Genomic DNA, 20,333 nt, shown 5'->3' on the forward strand with positions numbered 1-20,333 from the left:
GTGTTTCAGGCTTCATAGGATATATTCCTAGAAGTGGGATCACTGGGTCAAATGGCAGTTCCATATTTAATTTTTTGAGGGAACTCCATACCGGGTCCGGATCAGGGTGGGGTCCCCTTGGGGGGCATGGCCAGCCTGGGCGAGGGGCTGAAGGCTGTTTGGGGGTGGTTTGCAGGCTGGCCAAGCCCCCGGCTTTGTCCGGAAGGTCTCTCAGTCTAATTAGCATATTACTCTTTTATTAGTATAGATTATTCAGCCACCCTATATGTCTTTTGATTGCAGCATTTAATCCATTTATATTTAACGTGTTTATTGATAGTTATGTAGTTATTGCCATTTTATTATTCACTAGAGGCCCGATGCACGAAATTCGTGCAAGAGTAGGCCTTTCTTCCTCCAGCTGCCGTCACCGGCTTCCCTCTAACACCTGGACTGGGGCTTCCCTCCAGCTGCTGGCAGGCACCCGGTACTGGGACTTCGCTCGCAGCCCCGGCTTCATCCAGAAGGTCGTCCGGAAGGATGTCTGGTCTAATTAGCATATTACACTTTTATTATCAGATTTTTTAAATCTTTTTTTTCTTCTTAAAGAATGACCTTTAACATTTCTTATAATACTAGTTTGGTGGTGATGAATTCCTTTAATTTTTTCTTGTCTGGGAAGCTCTTTATCTGTCCTTCAATTCTTAACGTTAGTTTTGCTGCATAGAGTAATCTTTGTTGTAGATGCTTGCTTTTCATCACTTTGAATATTTCTTGCCAATCCCCTCTGGCCTATAAAGTTTCTGCTGAGAAATCCACTGATAGTCTTATGAGAGCACCCTTGTAGGTAACTAGCTGATTTTTTCTTGTTGCTTTTAAGATTCTCTCTATAATTTTTAATAATTTAATTATGATGTGTCTTGGTGTGTGTCTCTTTGGGTTCATTTTGTTTGGGACTCTTCACTTCCTCACTCTTATGTCTATTTCCTTTGCCAGTTTAGGGAAGTTTTCAATTATTATTTTTTCAAATCATTTTCCACCTCTTGCTCTTTCTCCTCTTTTTCTGGTACTGCCATGATATGAATATTGTTTTGCTTTATGTTGTCCCAGAGGTTCCTTAAAGTATCCTCATTTTTTTGGATTCTTTTCTCTTTTTTTGCTGTTCCAACTGGGTGTTTTTGCTACCTTGATTTTCAAATTGTAGATTTTGTTCTCTGCTTAACCTAATCTGCTATTAATTCCTTCTAGTATATTCTTCATTTCAGGTATTGTATCCTTAATTTTTTGCATGTATGGTGATAACATTTAAGATTTCCTCTGTTAACAACTATCAAGTATATAATATAATACTGTTAATTATAGTCATCATTCTATACATAAGATCCCCAGAATTTATTCACTTAATAGCTGGAAGTTTATACCCTTGGATCAACATCTCCCTATTTCTTTCATCCCTCAATCTCTGGCAGCCACCATTCTATCTTTCTATGAGTATGGCTCTTTTTAGATTTCACGTATAACTGAGAACATACACTATTTGTCTTTGACTTATTTCACTTATCTTTGACTTATTTCACTTATCATAATGCCTCAAGGTTCATCATATCACAAAACCCAGGGCTTGTTTCTTTTTAAGACTGAATTATATTCCATTACCCACATCCTACCTAATAAAATAGTAATATGCAAATTGACTGCACCTTCGCTACGCCCAAGCCACGCCCACCAGCCAAAGCCATGCCCACCAGCCAATCAGGGCGAGTATGCAAATTACCCAACAAAGATGGCGGTTAATTTGCATACGCTGAGGGAGGGAGGAGTGAAGACTGAAGACAACTTAGAAGGAAGAGGGAGGAAAAGCGGAAAGGAAGGTGGCTGCCAGAGGGAAAGCCCGGGCGGGGCGGAGCGGGGCGGAGCAGGGCAGGCGGCAGCAGCCCGCGGATGCAGGCGCAGCGGCCACAATGGCGGTGGCAGTGGTAGCGCACGCGGCCGCAGCGGCCGCTTGCAGGATTCTTCCTGCAAATGGGCTACTAGTGTTTATATATGTGTCACATATTAATTATCCATTCATCCATCAATGGACGCTTAGATTGTGAATCTACCTTTAATACTATATCACTTTAACATGTTGAGTTCCATATTCATCTGGTACTTCCCAACTGACTTTGATGCACTGATGAGCACATGAATTGTGTACCTGCCTCTGTCTGGTGTTTTACTATAAGCTCACATGCTATAGTGGTATAATTACTTGCACAATTTTCCATGAGTGAGCATGTGAACTGGCAAAAAGTCTAGTGCAAAGCTACAACCTTAAATTATACATTTTCAAAATATTCAAATATATGCACAAATAATAGAGGTATTTTTAAAGATTGCAGAAAATTAATAAACCTTGCTATACAATATAATGTATTGGTAGACTCCAGCATGTTAATATTTGGTACTATATAGCACATTGGAGTGAGACATTTAAATGAAGTTTTCTTAAATAGTTAAAATAACTTTAAATAGTGGTGATGGTTGCACAACAATGTGAATGTACTTAATGCCACTCAATTTTAAAATTAAAATGGTTAAAATGGTAAATTTTGTTACCAATAAAAAATAATTTTAAAAACAAAATCCAAATTGCAGTGGCAGAAACTCTGCAGTATCTCTGTGGTTCCCTAAATTATCCCTAAGGTTCTAAGGAACACAATTTGAAAACCACTGCCCTGCAGGATAAATGCAAATACCTTAGCATGACATATCTATCGTGCCCTTTATAATATGTCCTCAGCTATCTTATGGCCTCACTATTTGTCACTCTCCATCTCATAGCTTTTTTTGTATTCATATTGAACTACCTGTAGTTCCTAAATGTATAATTCTCTCTCACAAACATGTGCCTTGATAGGTGCTGCTTCATCTTCCTGGAATTCACTTACATTCTTCTTTCCTACCCTTCCCTCCTCCATCAGCATTGTCATGGTTATCCTTCACAATTCAGCTCAAATTTTCAGTTCTTCTCTGATGTCTTCCTTTACCTTCTCAGGTAAAGTTTATCACTTCCTCCTATGTGAACCCATTTTTACTATACATATCTCTTCCTTTAACATTATATTTGCAATTATTTGTGTGTCTATCTCTCCTGGTAGATTTGAACTCCTTGAGAGTAGGGATTGTGACTTATTCATCTTTATATCTATGATTATATCTGATACCTGGTAGAGTGCCTAGAGCAGTGATGGCGAACCTATGACACGCGTGTCAGCACTGACACGCCTAGCCATTTCTGATGACATGCGGCCACTGAGGCGGCCGCATGCCGAGGATGAAACATTTACTGCTCCTGAGGATGAAACATTTGCGAAATAATGTTTTTTCCTCAAAGTGACACACTACCCGAGTTATGCTCAGTTTTTGGCGAAGTTTGACACACCAAGCTCAAAAGGTTGCCCATCATTGGCCTAGAGAATTGTATGGATTCACTAAGTGTTCAGTGAAAAGCCTCAGATGTGTGGAGTGAGGAAAAAAGGAAGAGTCCAGGATGTCTCAGGTTTGCTGTTTGTTGGGTGACTGGTTAGATGGTTAGACAGTGAAAAGGAATAGTACTGGAAGTGAAATATATTTGCACTGAAAGGTGAATTCTGTTTTGTTCAATGTTTTTATGCAAATTTACACAGGCACAGCCCACTGGACGTTATTCAGCAGGCAACCAAAATATAGCTTTGGACAACAGGAAAGAGGTCTGGCTTGGAGATATGGATTTAAGAAATCATTAATATAAGTATTTATTGGAATTCTAGGAATGGATGAGTATATATAGTAAGAAAAGAGCTTAGACAGTCCCAAGAGAATACCAACACTTAATGGATGGAATTTGGGAAGACTATACCATTAAGTAGACTGGGAATGATTGAGAATGGGGAAACAGTTGCATGGCTCTAGAGGAGAAACTTCAGGGTTCAAGATTTCTTTTATTAAATGTTGTTTGTTTATTAATTGTCACCTGATGATATTTTTTCCATTGATTTTTAGAGAAATTGGAAAGAATGGAGGGGGGAGGGAGAGGGAGAGGGAGAAACATCGATGTGAGAGAAATAGTTCTTTATATACATTTTCTGTCAATCACTTCTTGTTTACTTTAAGTCTCTCCTCTTTCCAAGGTACCTGGTGCCTTTAAGTGAGCAACATAGCTCATTTCCATAGAGCACAGAGATTAAGACCATGGACTTTTGAGCCAGACTGCCTACATTTGAAATCTGAGTCTGCCACTTATTAGCTATGTGACCTTAAGACAAGTTATCTAACCTGTTTGAGCCTCAACTCTCATATCTGTCAATACATGGGTAATCATACTGTATACATACTTTATAGGACTATTGTGAGGATTAAATGAGTTATGTACAGGGGTGGCCAAAGTAGGTTTACAGTTGTGAGTACATGAAACAGAATTTGTTCTCGTATTATTATTTATTAACTACAGGCCCGGTGCACGAAATTCGTGCATGGGGGGTGGGGTGTCCCTGAGCCCAGCCTGCACCCTCTCCAATCTGGGACCCATCGAGGGATGTCCGACTGCCCGTTTAGGCCCAATCAGGATCCTGATCGTTCCTAAACAGGCAGGTGGACATCACTCTCACAATCCAGGACTGCTGGCTCCCAACCGTTCACCTTCATGCCTACCTGATTGCCCCTAACCGCTTCTGCCTGCCAGCCAGCCTGATCACCCCCTAAGTACTCCCCGGCCAGCCTGATCGATGCCTAACTGCTCCCATGCTGGCCTAGTCACCCTTAACTGCCCTCCCCTGCTGGCCTGGTTGCCCCTAAACTGTCCTCCTCTGCAGGCCTGGTCGCCCCCAACTACCCTCCCCTGCAGGCCTCGTCGCCCCCAACTGCCCTCACCTGCTGGCCCAGTCACACCTAACTTCCCTCACTTTCCAGCCTGGTCCCCTCTAACTGCCCTCCCCTGCCGGCTCAGTTGCCCCTAACTGCCCTCCCCTGCCAGCCTGGTCTCCCCTAACTGTCCTCCTTTGCAGGCCTGGTCGCCCCCAACTGCCCTCCCATCCAGTCCGGGTCACCCCCAACTGCCCTCTCCTGCAGGCCTGGTTGTCTCCAACTACACTCCCCTGCTGGCCCGGTCACCCCTAACTTCCCTCCATTGCCAGCCTTGTCGCCCCTTACTGCCCTCCCCTGCCACCCCGATTGCCCCTAACTGCCCTCCCCTGCCAGCCTGGTCCCCCCTAACTGCCCTCTCATGCAGGCCTGATCATCCCCAACTGCCCTCCCCTGCTGGACCGGTCACTCCTAACTGCCTCCCTTGCCAGCCTGGTTGCCCCTAACTGCCCTCCCCTGCTGGCCTGGTTGCCTCTAACTGCCCTCCCCTGCAGGCCTGGTCACCCAAAACTGTCCTCCCCTGCAGGCCTGGTCACCCCCAACTGCCCCCACCTGCTGGCCTAGTCACCCCTAACTTTCCTCACTTGCCAGCCTGGTCCCCCCTAACTGCCCTCCCCTGCTGGCCTGATTGCCCCTAACTGCCCTCCCCTGCAGGTCTGGTCCCCCCAAACTCCCCTCCCCTGCCGTCCTGGTCACCCCTAACTGTCCTCCCCTGCAGGCCTAGTCGCCCCCAACTGCCCTCCCCTGCCAGCCTGGTCACCCCAAACTGCCCTCTCCTGCAGGCCATGTCGTCCCCAACTGCCCTCCCCTGCTGGCCCGGTCACCCCTAACTGCCCTCCCTTGCCACCCTATTCACCCCTAACTGTCCTCCCCTGCAGGCCTGGTTGCCCCCAACTGCCTTTCCCTGCAGGCCTAGTTCCCCAAAACTGCCCTCTCCTGTAGGCCTGGTCGCCCCTAACTGCCCTCCCCTGCAGGCCTAGTCTCCCCCCCCCTGCCCTCCCCTACCGGTCTGGTCACCCTTAACTGCCCTCCCCTGCCAGCCTGGTCGCCCCAAACTGCCCTCCCCTGCTGGCCTGGTCACCCTTAACTGCCCTCCCCTGCCAGCCTGGTTGCCCCTAACTGTACTCCCCTGCAGGCCTGGTCGCCCCCAACTACCCTGCCCTGCTGGCCTGGTCACCCCTAACTTCCCTCCATTGCCAGCCTGGTCACCCCTAACTGCCCTCCCCTGCCAACCTGATTGCCCCTAACTACCCTCCCCTGCCGGCCCGGTCACCCCTAACTGCCCTCTCCTGCAGGCCTGTTCGTCCCTAACTGCTCTCCCCTGTGGGCCTGGTTGCCAGCCTGGTCGCCCCTAACTGCCCTCCCCTGCCGGCCTGGTTATCCCCAACTGCCCTCCCCTGCAGGTCTGTTCGCCCCTAACTGTCCTCCCCTGCAGGCCTGGTCGCCCCCAACTGCCCTTCCCTGTAGGCCTGGTCCCCCCCCAACTGCCCTCTCCTGCAGGCCTGGTCACCCCTAACTACCCTCCCCTGCCGGCCTGGTTGCCCCTAACCGCCCTCCTCTGCTGGCCAGATCGCCCCCAACTGCCCTTCCCTGCAGGCCTGGTCCCCACCAACTGCCCTCTACTACAGGCCTGGTCACCCCTAACTGCTGTCCCCTGCCGGCCTGGCTGCCCCTAACCACCCTTCCCTGCAGGCCTGGTCGCCCCCAACTGCCCTTCCCTGCAGGCCTGGTCCCCACCAACTGCCCTCTACTACAGGCCTGGTCACCCCTAACTGCCGTCCCCTGCCGGCCTGGCTGCCCCTAACCACCCTTCCCTGCAGGCCTGGTCGCCCCCAACTGCCCTCCCCTGCTGGCCTGATCACCACAACTGCTCTCCTCTGCTGGCCATCTTGTGGCAGCCATCTTGTGTCCACATGGCGGCGGCCATCTTGTGTGTTGGCATGATGGTCAATTTGCATATTACCTCTTTATTATATAGGATTATTGTACTATTTTTCATACAAACAACTGTAAACCTACTTTTGCCCACCCCTATATGAAGTACCTAAAGCAGTGTCTGGCTTATAGTAAACACTGTATAAACTTAGCTGTTATCACTCTCTTCCTCATTATCATCCCTCTGCAGGCATTTTAGTAATGATAATAAGATGATAAAAAATAGCTTTTGTTCTAATTTCAGGGAATTAATTTAAGGATTATGTGTGATAATGGATATAGAAAGTAACTATGCAAATGGTTGTTGACATAGTGATAGTTATCTGTCTGTCTGCTTTGTTTCCATGGGTAAGTATGAGAAGTGGCAACAGACTCAATTGTGTATATCTAATATTTGGACCTTTGTCCTTTGCATTTTATTTAAAGAGGCAGGCACTCTAAGAAAAGTGAACAGGATTGAGAAGTTTCCTTAAGATTGATGAGTGAATATTTCTATGGGGTATTTATTTGTTTTACCTTTTTTAGGATAAATGTAAGTAATAAGTTCGATGCTTTACCAAGCAATTTAAATTTTGTTTCATGCTATTAGGTATTAATATTAACCGAGGCCTCCTATGCTTGGGGAATGTGATCAGTGCTCTTGGAGATGACAAAAAGGGTGGCTTTGTGCCCTATAGAGATTCCAAGTTGACTCGACTGCTTCAAGGTAAGCACAAAGTGCCTCTAAAAATAAGAGAGAGTAATTATGATAGTGCTGAGAAAGCAGAAATGGAACAGGTAAAAAGCCAGATTTTTGGACTGTCACATACAGAGCTGTCTAATTGATAAATAGGAGAGAGACCTGTTGGCAAGCAGACTTGTAAGATAATTGAAAGATATCTTCATATATGGTTTGAGAGCCAAGAAGTCTGCAGAATGCCAACTGTACTTATACTTTGTATTTGAAAATGAATTTGGTTACTATTTCTTAATTAGTGCTGATAAGCAGAATTCCCTGAAGAGTTAAAACCCACCTAGTGGGGGCATCCTAGGAATGTTTAATCTCTATAGTGGCTCCTGACTGACTTAGGCCAGGCCCCAGTTGTTTTAACATGATTAACTGCTGAAATCACAGACTTTTAATCATGAGGACACATCCAATAGGATTTTAAGCTATTATTATCCTACCTAATAAAATAGTAATATGCAAATTGACCGCACCTCCACTATGCCCAAGCCACGCCCACCAGCCATGCCCACCAGCCAATCAGGGCGAGTATGCAAATTACCCAACAAAGATGGCGGTTAATTTGCATACACTGAGGGAGGGAGGAGTGATGACTGAAGACAACTTAGAAGGAAGAGGGAGGAAAAGCGGAAAGCAAGGTGGCTGCCAGAGGAAAGCCCGGGCGGGGCGGGGCGGGCAGCAGCGGCGAGCGGGTGCAGGCGCGGCAGCCGCAACGGCAGCAGCAGCGCACACCGCCGCAGCGGCAGCGCACGCGGCCGCAGCGGCTGCTTGCAGGATTCTTCCTGCAAATGGGCTACTAGTTTTATACATAAAAAATCTTTGTGTTTTTATATTGTCACAAATAGGAAATGGGTAGATACTCATTTTGTTGTTGTTACAGCTCTGATTTTGAAGTCACCAGCCCATATAGACAGCTTTGCTTGCATTTTACTTGTTTGATTTCATTTCCTTTTCAGATTCTCTAGGAGGTAATAGCCACACTCTTATGATAGCCTGTGTGAGTCCTGCTGACTCCAATCTAGAAGAAACATTAAATACCCTTCGCTATGCTGACAGAGCAAGAAAAATCAAGAACAAACCTATTGTTAATATTGATCCCCGGACAGCTGAACTTAATCATCTGAAGCAACAGGTATAAGGGACTTGCAATTTGATGAGAAAAATTAGAAGAATGTGAATGGAATGATAGAGCTTCTTCTGTTTCTCAGCTTCTCCTTTTATCAGAAATTTAGACATACTGGTTAAGCATATTTGTTGGGGAATTATTACCATGTTAATAATTTCTATTAATATGGTTGTTGTCACATTTAAGATGGGGGGCATTGGAGATTTTACTGATAAAGAAGTGAACATTGAGAGATTAGATGAAAGGTAGGCAGGAATCAGATCAGATCCTGAAGGTCCTCACATGACTTGTAAAGAATTTGGAATTCAACCTGAAAGCTTTGGGAAGCCATTGGAAGAGGGAGATCACTCTAACAAGTCTCAAGAAAGTGGATTTTGGGGGGGGGCATGACTAGAAATAGGAAAAGAAATTAGGCTGTTATAATAGCTCAGGCCTGAACTAAAGACAATAGCAATAGAGGTGGAGAGAAGGGGACAAATTAGAAAAACAAACAAATAAGGAAGTACAGTAGAATGTATAGGCTTACTTAGTAACAAATTTGATGTGGAAGGGCGGGAGAGGATAATCAAGGTTAATTTTCAGGTTTCTTGCTTGGTCAAAAGAATAAATGTTAGTACCAGTGATTAAGTCAGGGAATATAGGCTGGAAAAACAGTGTCAGGTAGAAAATGATGAAACTCAGTTTGTGTTGTTTGAATGTGAAGGGATTGAGGGGATATCTAAATAGAGTTGTTTAATAAAAGAGCAAAATGCTGTCCAATAAATAGTGAATACTAGATAAGGAAGTGATAGAAGCTGATAGGCTCTTCTTGAAAGAAGGCAAGATACAAGAAGATAAGAGGCAGTAATCAAGGGTCAAGGGGTGTAGGTTTGTTTGTTTTTAAAATATGGAAGAAACTTAAACAAGTGAAAGAACCAATTGGGAGAGACTGAAACTGATAATGGGGACTAGTTGATAGGGGGTCATCTGAGTAGTTGAGGTTCTGAGAACAAATAAAGATGGATTTGCTTTAGACAAGGGACTTGCAATTTGCCCCAAGAGTAGAAGAAAAGAGGTTAAGGTAGGAATAATACAGTAACACTAATTTAGAGGTATCACCTGCCCTAAGACTAGAAGAAAAGGGTTAAGATAGGAATAATACAGTGACACTAATGGAGAGGGAGAAGATAAATTGAGGATTTTTCATCCTGATGACTTTATCTTCTCAGTTAAGTAAGAGGGAAAGTCATCTTCTAAGAGCAAGCAAGCATATAATAGGGTAGAGGGATTGAGGAGTCCACAAAAGACTTGAAAAGGTAGTTAACTATAAGCATGAATTTGTGGTAGTGTCACTGTGACTGCATGTGCACCAGCTCAGTAGCCCTGATAGAAGAGCTGAGAAGGCAGGTCATTGGATGATTCATGTTTGGGGGATGAAGTTTTCTTGCCTTCTAGGGTATAATACTCTTTCAACTGGGAATCTAGTGTTTTCCCAACTGTCCAGAGCTCACTCCACCTCTGGCCTTCCTTCTCAGTGATAACAACTACTATTCAGGTAGTCTCTCTTCTTCTCTCCCCTTCTCCTCCTTTATCTCCTTCCCTCCCAGGGAGTCACTATAGAAAATACATGTAATTTACCTGTTCACAGTATCATCTAAATTATAAAATACCACACACTCAGATCTTTCCCTCTATTCTCTTTCATGTGTATGCTTATTGCCCAAAATGCTCTTCTTCTTAGTCATTTATTTGTTCCAACAATAAATGTTTGTGTGTTTTTTTGCGAGCGGTTGGGAGCCAGCAGTCCTGGATTGTGAGAAGGATCCCAGATTGGAGAGGGTGCAAGCTGTGCTGAGGGACATCCTCCCCCCGCCCCCCGCCCAGTGCACAAATTTCATGCACCAGGCCTCTAGTCTCTAATATAACGGGCCCTACAAGTCTAAGCCATAGAGTCATAGAGGCCACTTAGAAAGGTTTCACAATTGTCCAATTCAAAGATGAAATTAGGGAGATCTGTACAGGATGCCCTTCCAGAGTAGCTAATAAATTTTTTAAGGCAATTATATAATTAAGTGCTAAACATTTGTTGCAGACTGCTATGTTATCTTGGCCAAGTCATTTGATACCTTGACATCAGGCATTTATATGACAAAGCACTGATATGCAAATCGTATTGGAGTGTCACAAGTTCCCAAGAGATAAAGTATTTATCACTTTCAACTAAGGGGTTGCAGGAAGATTAGATTAAGCCATTCTTATTTGTTTGCTTGCTTATTTACTGTCTCCTCTCTTTTTTTAAAAAAATAAATCTTTATTGTTCAGATTATTACAGTTGTTCCTCTTTTTTCCCCCCCCATAGTTCCCCTCCACCCGGTTCCCACCCCACCCTCTGCCCTTACCTCCCCACCCCACTGTCCTCATCCATAGGTGTACGATTTTTGTCCAGTCTCTTCCCGCACCCCCACACCTCTTTCCCCCCGAGAATTGTCAGTCTACTCCCTTTCTATGCCCCTGATTCTATTATATTCACCAGTGTATTCTGTTCATAAGATTTTTTTATTCACTTGATTTTTAGATTCACTTGTTGATAGATATGTATTTGTTGTTCATAATTTTTATCTTTACCTTTTTCTTCTTCTTCCTCATAAAAGAAAGCACATTGGACAGGGAATTAAGAGATTCCGTCTTTTTCCATGTAGTACTTAACTATTCATTCAACTCCTTCATGGTGCTGGATGCTGAAGATTTATTTTACCCCGAATGCATTGCCAATGTCGATTCCCAGGTTTGATCCCGCTACTCAGGATTATGGATCCCTGACAAGTTTACATTGTGGATGAAAAAAGGGATGCTGTGAGAGATCATAAGTTCCTAACTGGGTCTTGGTGGGTGGTCAAGACCCAACAATAAATGTTTATTGAACACTATTATGTATCAGGTACTGTGCTAGGATACATTGTTGAGCAAAGCAGTCACAGTTGCTGCCTTCATGGAACTTATTAGGAGAAACAGACACTAAATACATAATCATACCAACATATCCTTATAAACTATAATCATACCAACATATCCTTACAAACTACTAGAGGCCCAGTGCATGAAATTTGTATACTCAGGGAGAGTCCCTCAGCCCAGCCTTTGTCCTCTTGCAGTCCAGGAGCCCTCCGGGGATATCCTAAGCCCACAGTCAGATATCCTTAGTGCTGCCGCAGAGGAGGGAGAGGCTCCCACCACCGTGGCTGTGCTCACCAGCCTTGAGCCCGGCTCAGGGCTTCTGTCTGAGCGGTGCGCCCCCTGTGGGAGCACACTGACCACCACGGGGCAGCTCTTGCGTTGAGCGTATGCCCCCTGGTGGTCAGTGTGCATCATAGTGACCGGTTGTTCTGCTATTCTGTCGATTTGCATATTAGCCTCTTATTATATAGGATAATCATATCAACACATCCTTATAAACTGGGATAGTGTGCTGTGAAAGTATAGAATAGGATCTTCTGTTATATATCTAATCTGAGAAGGCGTCCTGAGGAAGCAACATTTGAGCTGAGGTTTAAGGGATTGAATAGGGATTATCTATGCAGAAAAGAAGGAAGAGGATTCCAGGGAAAAGAAATAGGATGTATAGCAAAGTACAGTGATTAAAAGCAGTGACACTGCAGCCAGACTGCCCAGGTTCAAATCCTGGCTATGTACCTTGAGCAAGTTCTTTGTTTTTTATTTTCCCTATCTATAAAAAGGAAATTACTATTGTACCCGCTTCATAGAATTTTTGTGGGGGTTGAGTTAATACATGTAAAGCACTTAGAACAGTTCCAGGTATATTACAAGTCTAGAAAGGTCTTAAGTGAGGAAGAAGTATAGTGCATTTGAAGAAATCAAATAATGCCAATGTGGCTAGAGTGGAGATAGAGTATTCCAGTATTAGACTAGAGAAAAAGTAGAGTCCTGATCAAAGCCTCATGGACTGTGTTAAAAATTATTGATAATTTTTTTTTTAATTTAATAAATCTTTATTGTTCAGATTATTACAGTTGTTCCTCTTTTTCCCCCCATAGCTCCCCTCCACCCGGTTCCTACCCCACCCTCTGCCCTTACACCTCCCCCACTGTCCTCATCCATAGGTATACACTTTTTGTTCAGTCTCTTCCCACACCCCCCACTCCCCTTTTCCCCCGAGAATTGTCAGGCCACTCTCTTCTATGCCCCTGATTCTATTATATTCACCAGTTAATACTGTTCATCAGATTTTTTATTCCCTTGGTTGTTAGATTCACTTGTTGATAGATACATATTTGTTGCACTCGGATGTCGAGTGTGACTCGACATGGTTAGCATAGGTAGCAGCTCGTATGTATTTGAAATATAAAAAAATCCAAATAAATAAGTTTGAAAAGAAACTCCAGTTTTTTATTCTACTGCCGCACTTTGTAAAATCTGGGGTATTTAAAAAAGTAAGTCCCAAGTAGAATAAAGGAATTGAGAAAAAAGCAAGCGAGTGCAAAGGGTTAAAGAATACCTTTCAGCATTTAATATAATTCTGGTTTGGCGGTGATGAACTCCTTTAGCTTTTTCTTATCTGTGAAGCTCTTTATCTGACCTTCAATTCTGAATGATAGCTTTGCTGGGTAGAGTAATCTTGGTTGTAGTTTCTTGCTATTCATCACTTTGAATATTTCTTGCCATTCCCATCTGGCCTGCACAGTTTCTGTTGAGAAATCAGCTGACAATCGTATGGGTGCTCCCTTGTAGGTAACTAACTGTTTTTCTCTTGCTGCTTTTAATATTCTCTCTTTGTCTTTTGCTCTTAGAATTTTAATTATGATGTGTCTTGGTGTGGTCCTCTTTGGATTCCTTTTTTTTGGGGGTTCTGTGTGCTTCCTGGACTTGTAAGTCTATTTCTTTCACCAGGTGGGGGAAGTTTTCTGTCACTATTTCTTCAAATAGGTTTTCAGTATCTTGCCCTCTCTCTTCTTCTGGGACCCCCATAATTCTGATGTTGGTACGCTTGAAGTTGTCACAGAGGCTTCTTACACTATCTTCAACTTTTTGGATTCTTTTTGCTTTTTGCTTTTCTGGAGGAGTGTTTTCTGCTTCTTGGTATTCCAAATCTTTGACTTAATTCTTGCGATCCTCTAGTCTGCTGTTAGGTCTCTGTATAATATTTTTTATTTCAGTCAGTGTATGCTTAATTTCTAGTTGATCCTTTTTCATATCCTCGAGGGTCTTGTTAAATTTATTGGCCTTTTCCAGGAAATTATTGAAAAACCTTTTAACCATGGTTTTGAACTCTATATCCAGTCTTTTGCTTTCCTCCATTTCCTTCAATTGTGGCCTGCCTCTTTGTCTCCGCATTTTAGCTGCTTCCCTGAGTTGATGGTGTTGCTTTGTGTGCTAGGTGTCCTAGTAGGGCCCAGTAGCTCAGCCTCCCCAGTTACCTGTGGTGGACACTCTTGGTGCACCCCTTTATGGGCTGTGTGTGCAGTCTTGTTGTAGTTAAGCCTTGATTGTTGTTGGTATCACTGCGGGGAGTTGACCTCCAGGCCAATTCGCTGTGAGGATCAGCAGTGTCTCCGCTGGGAGGGCTTCTATGCCCAGCTTGGATGGGGCAGAGTCTCAGGGTGGAGGAGACAGCCTTGGTTTCCCTTCAGCCCCGCCCTAAAAGGGCCCTGTGTCTCAGTGACCCGCGGCAATGGCTGCACGAACCTCTGAGAGAAGGCTGCTCTCGAGTTTCGCCCGCTACCAGACAGTCCAGTTTCTCCCCGAATGAGTCTGGTACCCAATGTCTCACCTGGAGCTGGATTTCAGTGCAGTCAGGAGGTTTTGTTTTCCTCCCAAACAAGAAAGCTAGCTGCGCGTTTGCTGCCCACCTTCTCTGTGCACCGTGAGTCTCCGAGTGCCGCCGCGAGTAAGCCATCCGCATATTCAGTCACTTGCCCTTTCCGCGCGCATGGGTCTCCGCACCTCCACAGCTCCTGAGTCTCAGTGTCCTTTTCGTTTTCCTTCTAGTTGTAGAATTTCCACTCAGCCAGCTTTCCAGTGGTTCTGGACAATGTCCGCTCTGTCTTCCAGTTGCAGTTTTAAAATTGTTGTACGAGGCAGCAGTACAGGTGTTTACCTTATGCCGCCATCTTTGTTTCTCTTGATAATTTACATTTTTAAAAGATGGTCTGGCCACTGTGTGGAAATGGATTGTAATGGAGGAAGAGTAGGTTCCTAGAGACCACCTGAGAAGTTACTAACTACAGTGATCCAAGTGAGGATAATGGTGGCTACATTTAGGGTGGTAGTGGTGATAAAAAGAAGTGACCAGTGGATTAGTTAAAGGGATGAAGGCACAGCACCCAGATTTCCGGTGTGTGAAGCTGCGTATTCCCTGAGCAGGAGCTCACTGGAGAAGGGCCAGGTTTGTGGATAGGAGACAACTAAGTGGAATATTAAGTACATAGTTGAATATATGGGTCTAAATTCAGAAAGATCTGTGTATTGGATACATTTGGGCAGTCACTAGTTTGTAGATGGTAATTGAAGCCATAGGCAGAGTTGGGACTTTAAAAAGAGAGTATAAAGTGAATAGCATGATACTGGGCTTTGAGGAACTTTACCATTTAAAGGACAGTTGGAGCAAAGATGAGCAAAGAAAGAGACTTAGAAGATCAGCTGGAAGAATAAAAGGAAAAGCAGGAAAGTATGCTGTCTGTTAAGCCAAATACTACCCAATAGTCAAGTAAACTGAAGACTGAAAAATTACCATGGGATGTAGTGGTATGCAGATCATTGGTGACCTTAGCAAGAGTTATTTCAGTAGAATACTGTGAGCAGAAATCAATATTGAGGTTGAGGAGCAAGTGAGAGAAAAGATCAAAAGGAAATGGAGGCAATGGGTATAAACTATTCTTTCAAAGTTTGTGAAGGAGAGAAATAGGGCAAAAGGTAGTGGGATTGGGAAGCATACTTTTGTTTTAAGATAGGTGAGATTTGAACATGTTTTCATCTTAATAGGAAGTATCCTGAAAAAAGGGAAAAGTCAAAGATGGAGAAGAGAGAAGGGATAACGAATAGAGGAAGATTCATCAGGAGGCAAGAAGAGTTGGGATCCAAATTATAAGTGAGGAGACTGGTTGTAGGAGACAGAACAGCTCCTCTTCTATCATAGAAGGGAATGGGAGAGGATGGTTACACATCCCTTTGAATCCTCCTTTTGATTGTTTTAGGATTCCATTCACTTGCCACTTCCCAGAACCCTAAAGTATCCTCTCTAATAAAAGAGTAGTATGCAAATTAACCATCACTCTGCTACATAAGCCACGCCCACCAGCCAAGCCACGCCCACCAGCCAATGAGGTCGAGTATGCAAATTAACCCCAACCAAGATGGCTACCAGAAGGGAGGCTTGGGTTTCCCCGGCAACAGAGGAAGCCAAGCTTTCCACACACTCTGACGGGCCCAGGCCTCCACTCAAGGATATAAAGTTTCAATTATAGAAGGTAAACAAATCCAAACAAACGGCTGCTGGCCACGGAGTGAGCAGGAGGCTTGTTTCCACTCCAGGCTACAAAGTTTCAATTGTAGAAGGTAAATAAATTCCAGATACCAGGGCCTCTGCTTGGGTCGCCAGGGGCGTGGCTGGCCTGCAAACCACCACAGGCCCCCCGCCCAGGCCTCTCCATGCCCCAAGGGAACCCCACCCTGATCCAGGACACCCTTCAGGGCAATCCAGCTGGTCCCCACCCATGCACCAGGCCTCTATCCTATCTAATGAAAGAGTAATATGCAGATTGACCATCACTCCAACACACAAGATCAAGATAGCTGCCCCTATGTGGTCAAAGATCCTGCCCCCATGTGGACACAAGATGGCCACCACAAGATGGCCAGCAGGGGAGGGCAGTTGGGAGGGATCAGGCCTGCAAGGGAAGGCAGTTGGAGGCGATCAACCCTGAAGAGGAGGGCAGTTAGGGGTGACCAGGCCAGCAGAGGAGGGAAGTTGGGGGTAAACAGGCTGGCAGGGGAGCAGTTAGACATCAATCAGGCTGGCATAGGCTGGCATGGGAGTGGTTAGGGGGTGATCAGGCTGGCAGGCAGAAGCGGTTAGGGGAAATCAGGAAGGCAGGCAGGCGAGCTGTTGGGAGCCAGCAGTCCTGGATTGTCAAAGGGATGTCTGGTGGGATCGGGCCTAAACAGGCAGTCGGACATCCCTTGAGGGGTCCCAGATTGGAGAGGGTGAAAGCTGGGCTGAGGGACACCCCCCCCCGCCCCTGTGCACGAATTTCATGCACTAGGCCTCTAGTTTAACTATACTTGATGACTTAGCATCTTCTGTCTTTTATTATTTCCTACTACTATTTCAGGCCTTAGGCTTGTCTTCATTAACTAGATTGTAAAATTGAGAATAAACCACAAGAGTTTATTCTCATATTCCCCTTCACATTGCTTAGCACAGGGCTGGGTTTGATTTTTTTTAAAAAATCAAGGCTCAATACTATATGTTCATGTTGACCAATGTCACCTCAATAAATTTAATACAAAAAAACAACAATCCGCACACCTGAAACCTGTATGTTCATGTTGATCAATATCACCCCAATAAATCTATATTTTAAAAGGCCTGTGGCCATAACAACGAAATGACCGGTCACCAGGAGGTGCAGTGATGGGTCCTGTGGCGAGGTGGGTCTGGGTCTCGTGCCATTTCGCCGGCTGGGCCTCTAGTTTAATAATAAAATAGAGTCTCAATAAAAGTCATTAAGAGACTTAGGTGAAAGGGACAGCTTATCTTCTAAATACTAGTCTTTCATGTAATGCTGATTGTCCTTTAATCATTGAATCATCAACCCTGATGCTTTCTGTAATACCTAAAAGATAATGCCTTAGATTTCCTATGTATTGAATACAATTATGTGACTGTTCTTGCAGCAATTTCACTGATAAAGGGATGAATAGCTTTTGATTGGTGACTATTTTCCTTTGCATTTCCCAGGTACAGCAGCTACAGGTCTTGTTGCTACAAGCCCATGGAGGTACCTTGCCTGGATCTATAAAGTAAGAGTCATATATTAATTTTAAATGTAAAATCTAGCAAAGGCTGTTTCTCCTGATGGTTGTTTTCCCCTGATATATTAAAGTTTCTAGTAACACTGATGTCAAGGTTGGGATCTTACCAAACCTGCTGACTGTTTTGGACTTAACTAGTTAGCTTTGAGTAAGCCTGATGTAATAGGAAGAACATGGGTTCTGGCCTCAGAAATTTACTTACTTATTTAGTTAGTTAATTAAACCTCACCCGAGGATATTTTTCCATTGATTTTTAGAGAGAGTGGAAGGGACGGGGAGAGGCAGAGATAAACATCAATGTGGAAGAGACACATCTGTGTAAGAGAGACACATCGATTGGTTGCCTCCTGCACACACCCTGACTGGTACAGGGGATCGAGCCTTCAACCGATCTATGTGCCCTTGACCAGAATTGAACCCGGGGCCCTTCAATCTGCAGGCCGACGCTCTATGCACTGAGCCAAACTGGCTAAGGTTGGCCTTAGAAATTTATTAATTGGAATTCTGTGAGAAAGAGCTGTCACTTCTCTCCCATTTATTTACTTGATTTTTTATTTATATCCATATAATCTCATGGATATTTATTATTTGTTTTATTGCTCAAATTGTTCATGTTTTGTCCACTAGGAGCTCCTTTAGGGTGGCTCTTGTCTTCTTTAAAATATCCTCAACTTTTTGAGCCTTTCCATAAAATGTTCCACACCTGTCTTGTATTTTTGCCACCCCAGTTCTGGAATCAACCAAATCTCCAAGGAGCCCTGGTATTTTTTTTAAATGGAAAATGGTGTTTAGAAACCAGATCTGGGCATATAGGTGTGCTCATTGTTACTTGGGTATCACTACTTCTAGGCACCCTCAGTGAGTAATGCTAGGAAATATCTGTATGCATAGTAATACACATACGCTCATATCTATATTTTTACATCTATGTACCTATATAAACAAGGTGGGGCAAAAGTAGGTTTACAGTTGTTTGTAAGAAAAATAATACAATAATTAATAAGTAATAATACAAGAATAACCTCTATTTCATGTACTCACAACTGTAAACCTACTTTTGCCCAACCCTGTATATTAAAATCCATGATTTTATACTGATACCTCTGATTCCAGTCCAACCCTACAGGGTTCATTTTAGCCTTCCTCTCCTTATTTATAAACTTATTTATTCAACAGTGAGAAACCAGCTGTCATTATCTGCAGTCTATTTACTTACTTGTTCAGTTCTAGTATACACATAAAGTAGTTTCAGGATTGCTAGCCCATACACTGTGAGAAACACTTGTATGAGTTAGATTATGTACAGTTCTTTTTGTCTTTAGGCTTAGATTATCCAGGCAACGTGGTATTTCCAACAGTCACCTTTTTTATTCCATTTTGGATCCCCTCTACATCTTGGTTGGTTTTAATTGTTTATATTTTGGATATGTGAAAGGTATGTGAAATATGATGCTCTAAGGCAGAGTTATACAGAAAAATATACTCAGCATAGAAATGTGAATCAGAACCATGATGCGATCACTGTACACCCATTAGGATGACTACTAGAAAAACAAAACAAAATAGGAAATAACCATTACTGTCAAGGATGTGAGGAGGATGTAGAGAAATTAGAACTTTTGTGCACTGTTGGAGGGTTTGTAAAATGGTATAATTGCTATGGGAAAGAGTATGGAGTTTCCTCAAACAATTTAAAATAGAATCCCATATGATCTAGCAATTTTACTTCTGGATATATATACCTAAAAGAATTGAAAGCAGGGTCTCAAAGAGATATCTGCACTCCCATGCTCCGAACAGCCAAGACGGGGAAGCAACACATTGTCCATCAACAGATGAATGGATAAAGAAATGTGGTCTATTCATACAATGGACTATTATTTAGGCTTATAAAGGAAGGAAATCTGACACATGCTACAGCATGAATGAATCTTGAAAACATTATGCTAAGTGAAACAAGATAGTTACAAAAGACAAATACTGTATGATTTTCCCCCATATGAGGTACTTATAGTAATCAAATGAAAGTAGAATGATGTTTGCCAGGGGCTGGGGAGAGGAGGAAATGGGCAGTTATTGTAAGTGCATACAGTGCTTCAGTTTTGCAAGATAAACAAGTTTTAAGGATAGATGTTGGTGATGTTTGCTCAACATTGTGAAAGTTCTTCCCCCGCCCCAAATCCACTTTATTTTTTAAATTAAATTTATTGGGGTGACATCGGTTAATAGGATTATATAGGTTTCAAGTGTACATTTTGAACTGTATACTTAAAAATAGTTTAAATGGTACATTTTATGTTTTGTATATTTACCACAATTTTTAGAAAAAGGGCCAAGGGATCAAAAAACTCATTAGCAAAATGGGACACATGAATAGACAATTCACCAGAAAAAGAGATAAAAATAGCCCTGAAACATAAAAAAATGCTCAAGCCCACTCATAATTAAAGAAATACAAATTCAGACAACACTGAGACAGTATTTCTCACCTATTAGATTAGTAAAAAATGGAAAAATATGACACCACATTCCATTGGCGAGGCTATGGAGAAAGCAAACATTGTCATACACTGCTGTTGGGAATGCAAATGGGTATAACACTTCTGGAGGGGAATATGGCAATATCTGACAAAACCAGACATGCACTTAACTTGTCCC

General features: G+C 43.4%; 1 protein-coding gene across 4 annotated transcripts in view; it reads left to right on the forward strand.

The window, feature by feature from the left end:
- The window catches only part of KIF4A (kinesin family member 4A), a 181,445-nt gene that overhangs the window by 63,779 nt on the left and 97,333 nt on the right, over positions 1 to 20,333 (forward strand). For all 4 annotated transcript variants that reach the window (XM_079764681.1, XM_079764683.1, XM_079764682.1 and 1 more), the window contains 3 exons: positions 7,385 to 7,501; positions 8,479 to 8,654; positions 17,602 to 17,663. In XM_079764681.1, the coding sequence (XP_079620807.1) occupies positions 7,385 to 7,501; positions 8,479 to 8,654; positions 17,602 to 17,663 (355 nt within the window). The remainder of the gene's footprint in view (positions 1 to 7,384; positions 7,502 to 8,478; positions 8,655 to 17,601; positions 17,664 to 20,333) is intronic.

The sequence above is a fragment of the Cnephaeus nilssonii genome, assembly GCF_951640355.1.
Source record: "Cnephaeus nilssonii genome assembly, chromosome: X".
Classification (NCBI taxonomy): Eukaryota; Metazoa; Chordata; class Mammalia; order Chiroptera; family Vespertilionidae; genus Cnephaeus; species Cnephaeus nilssonii.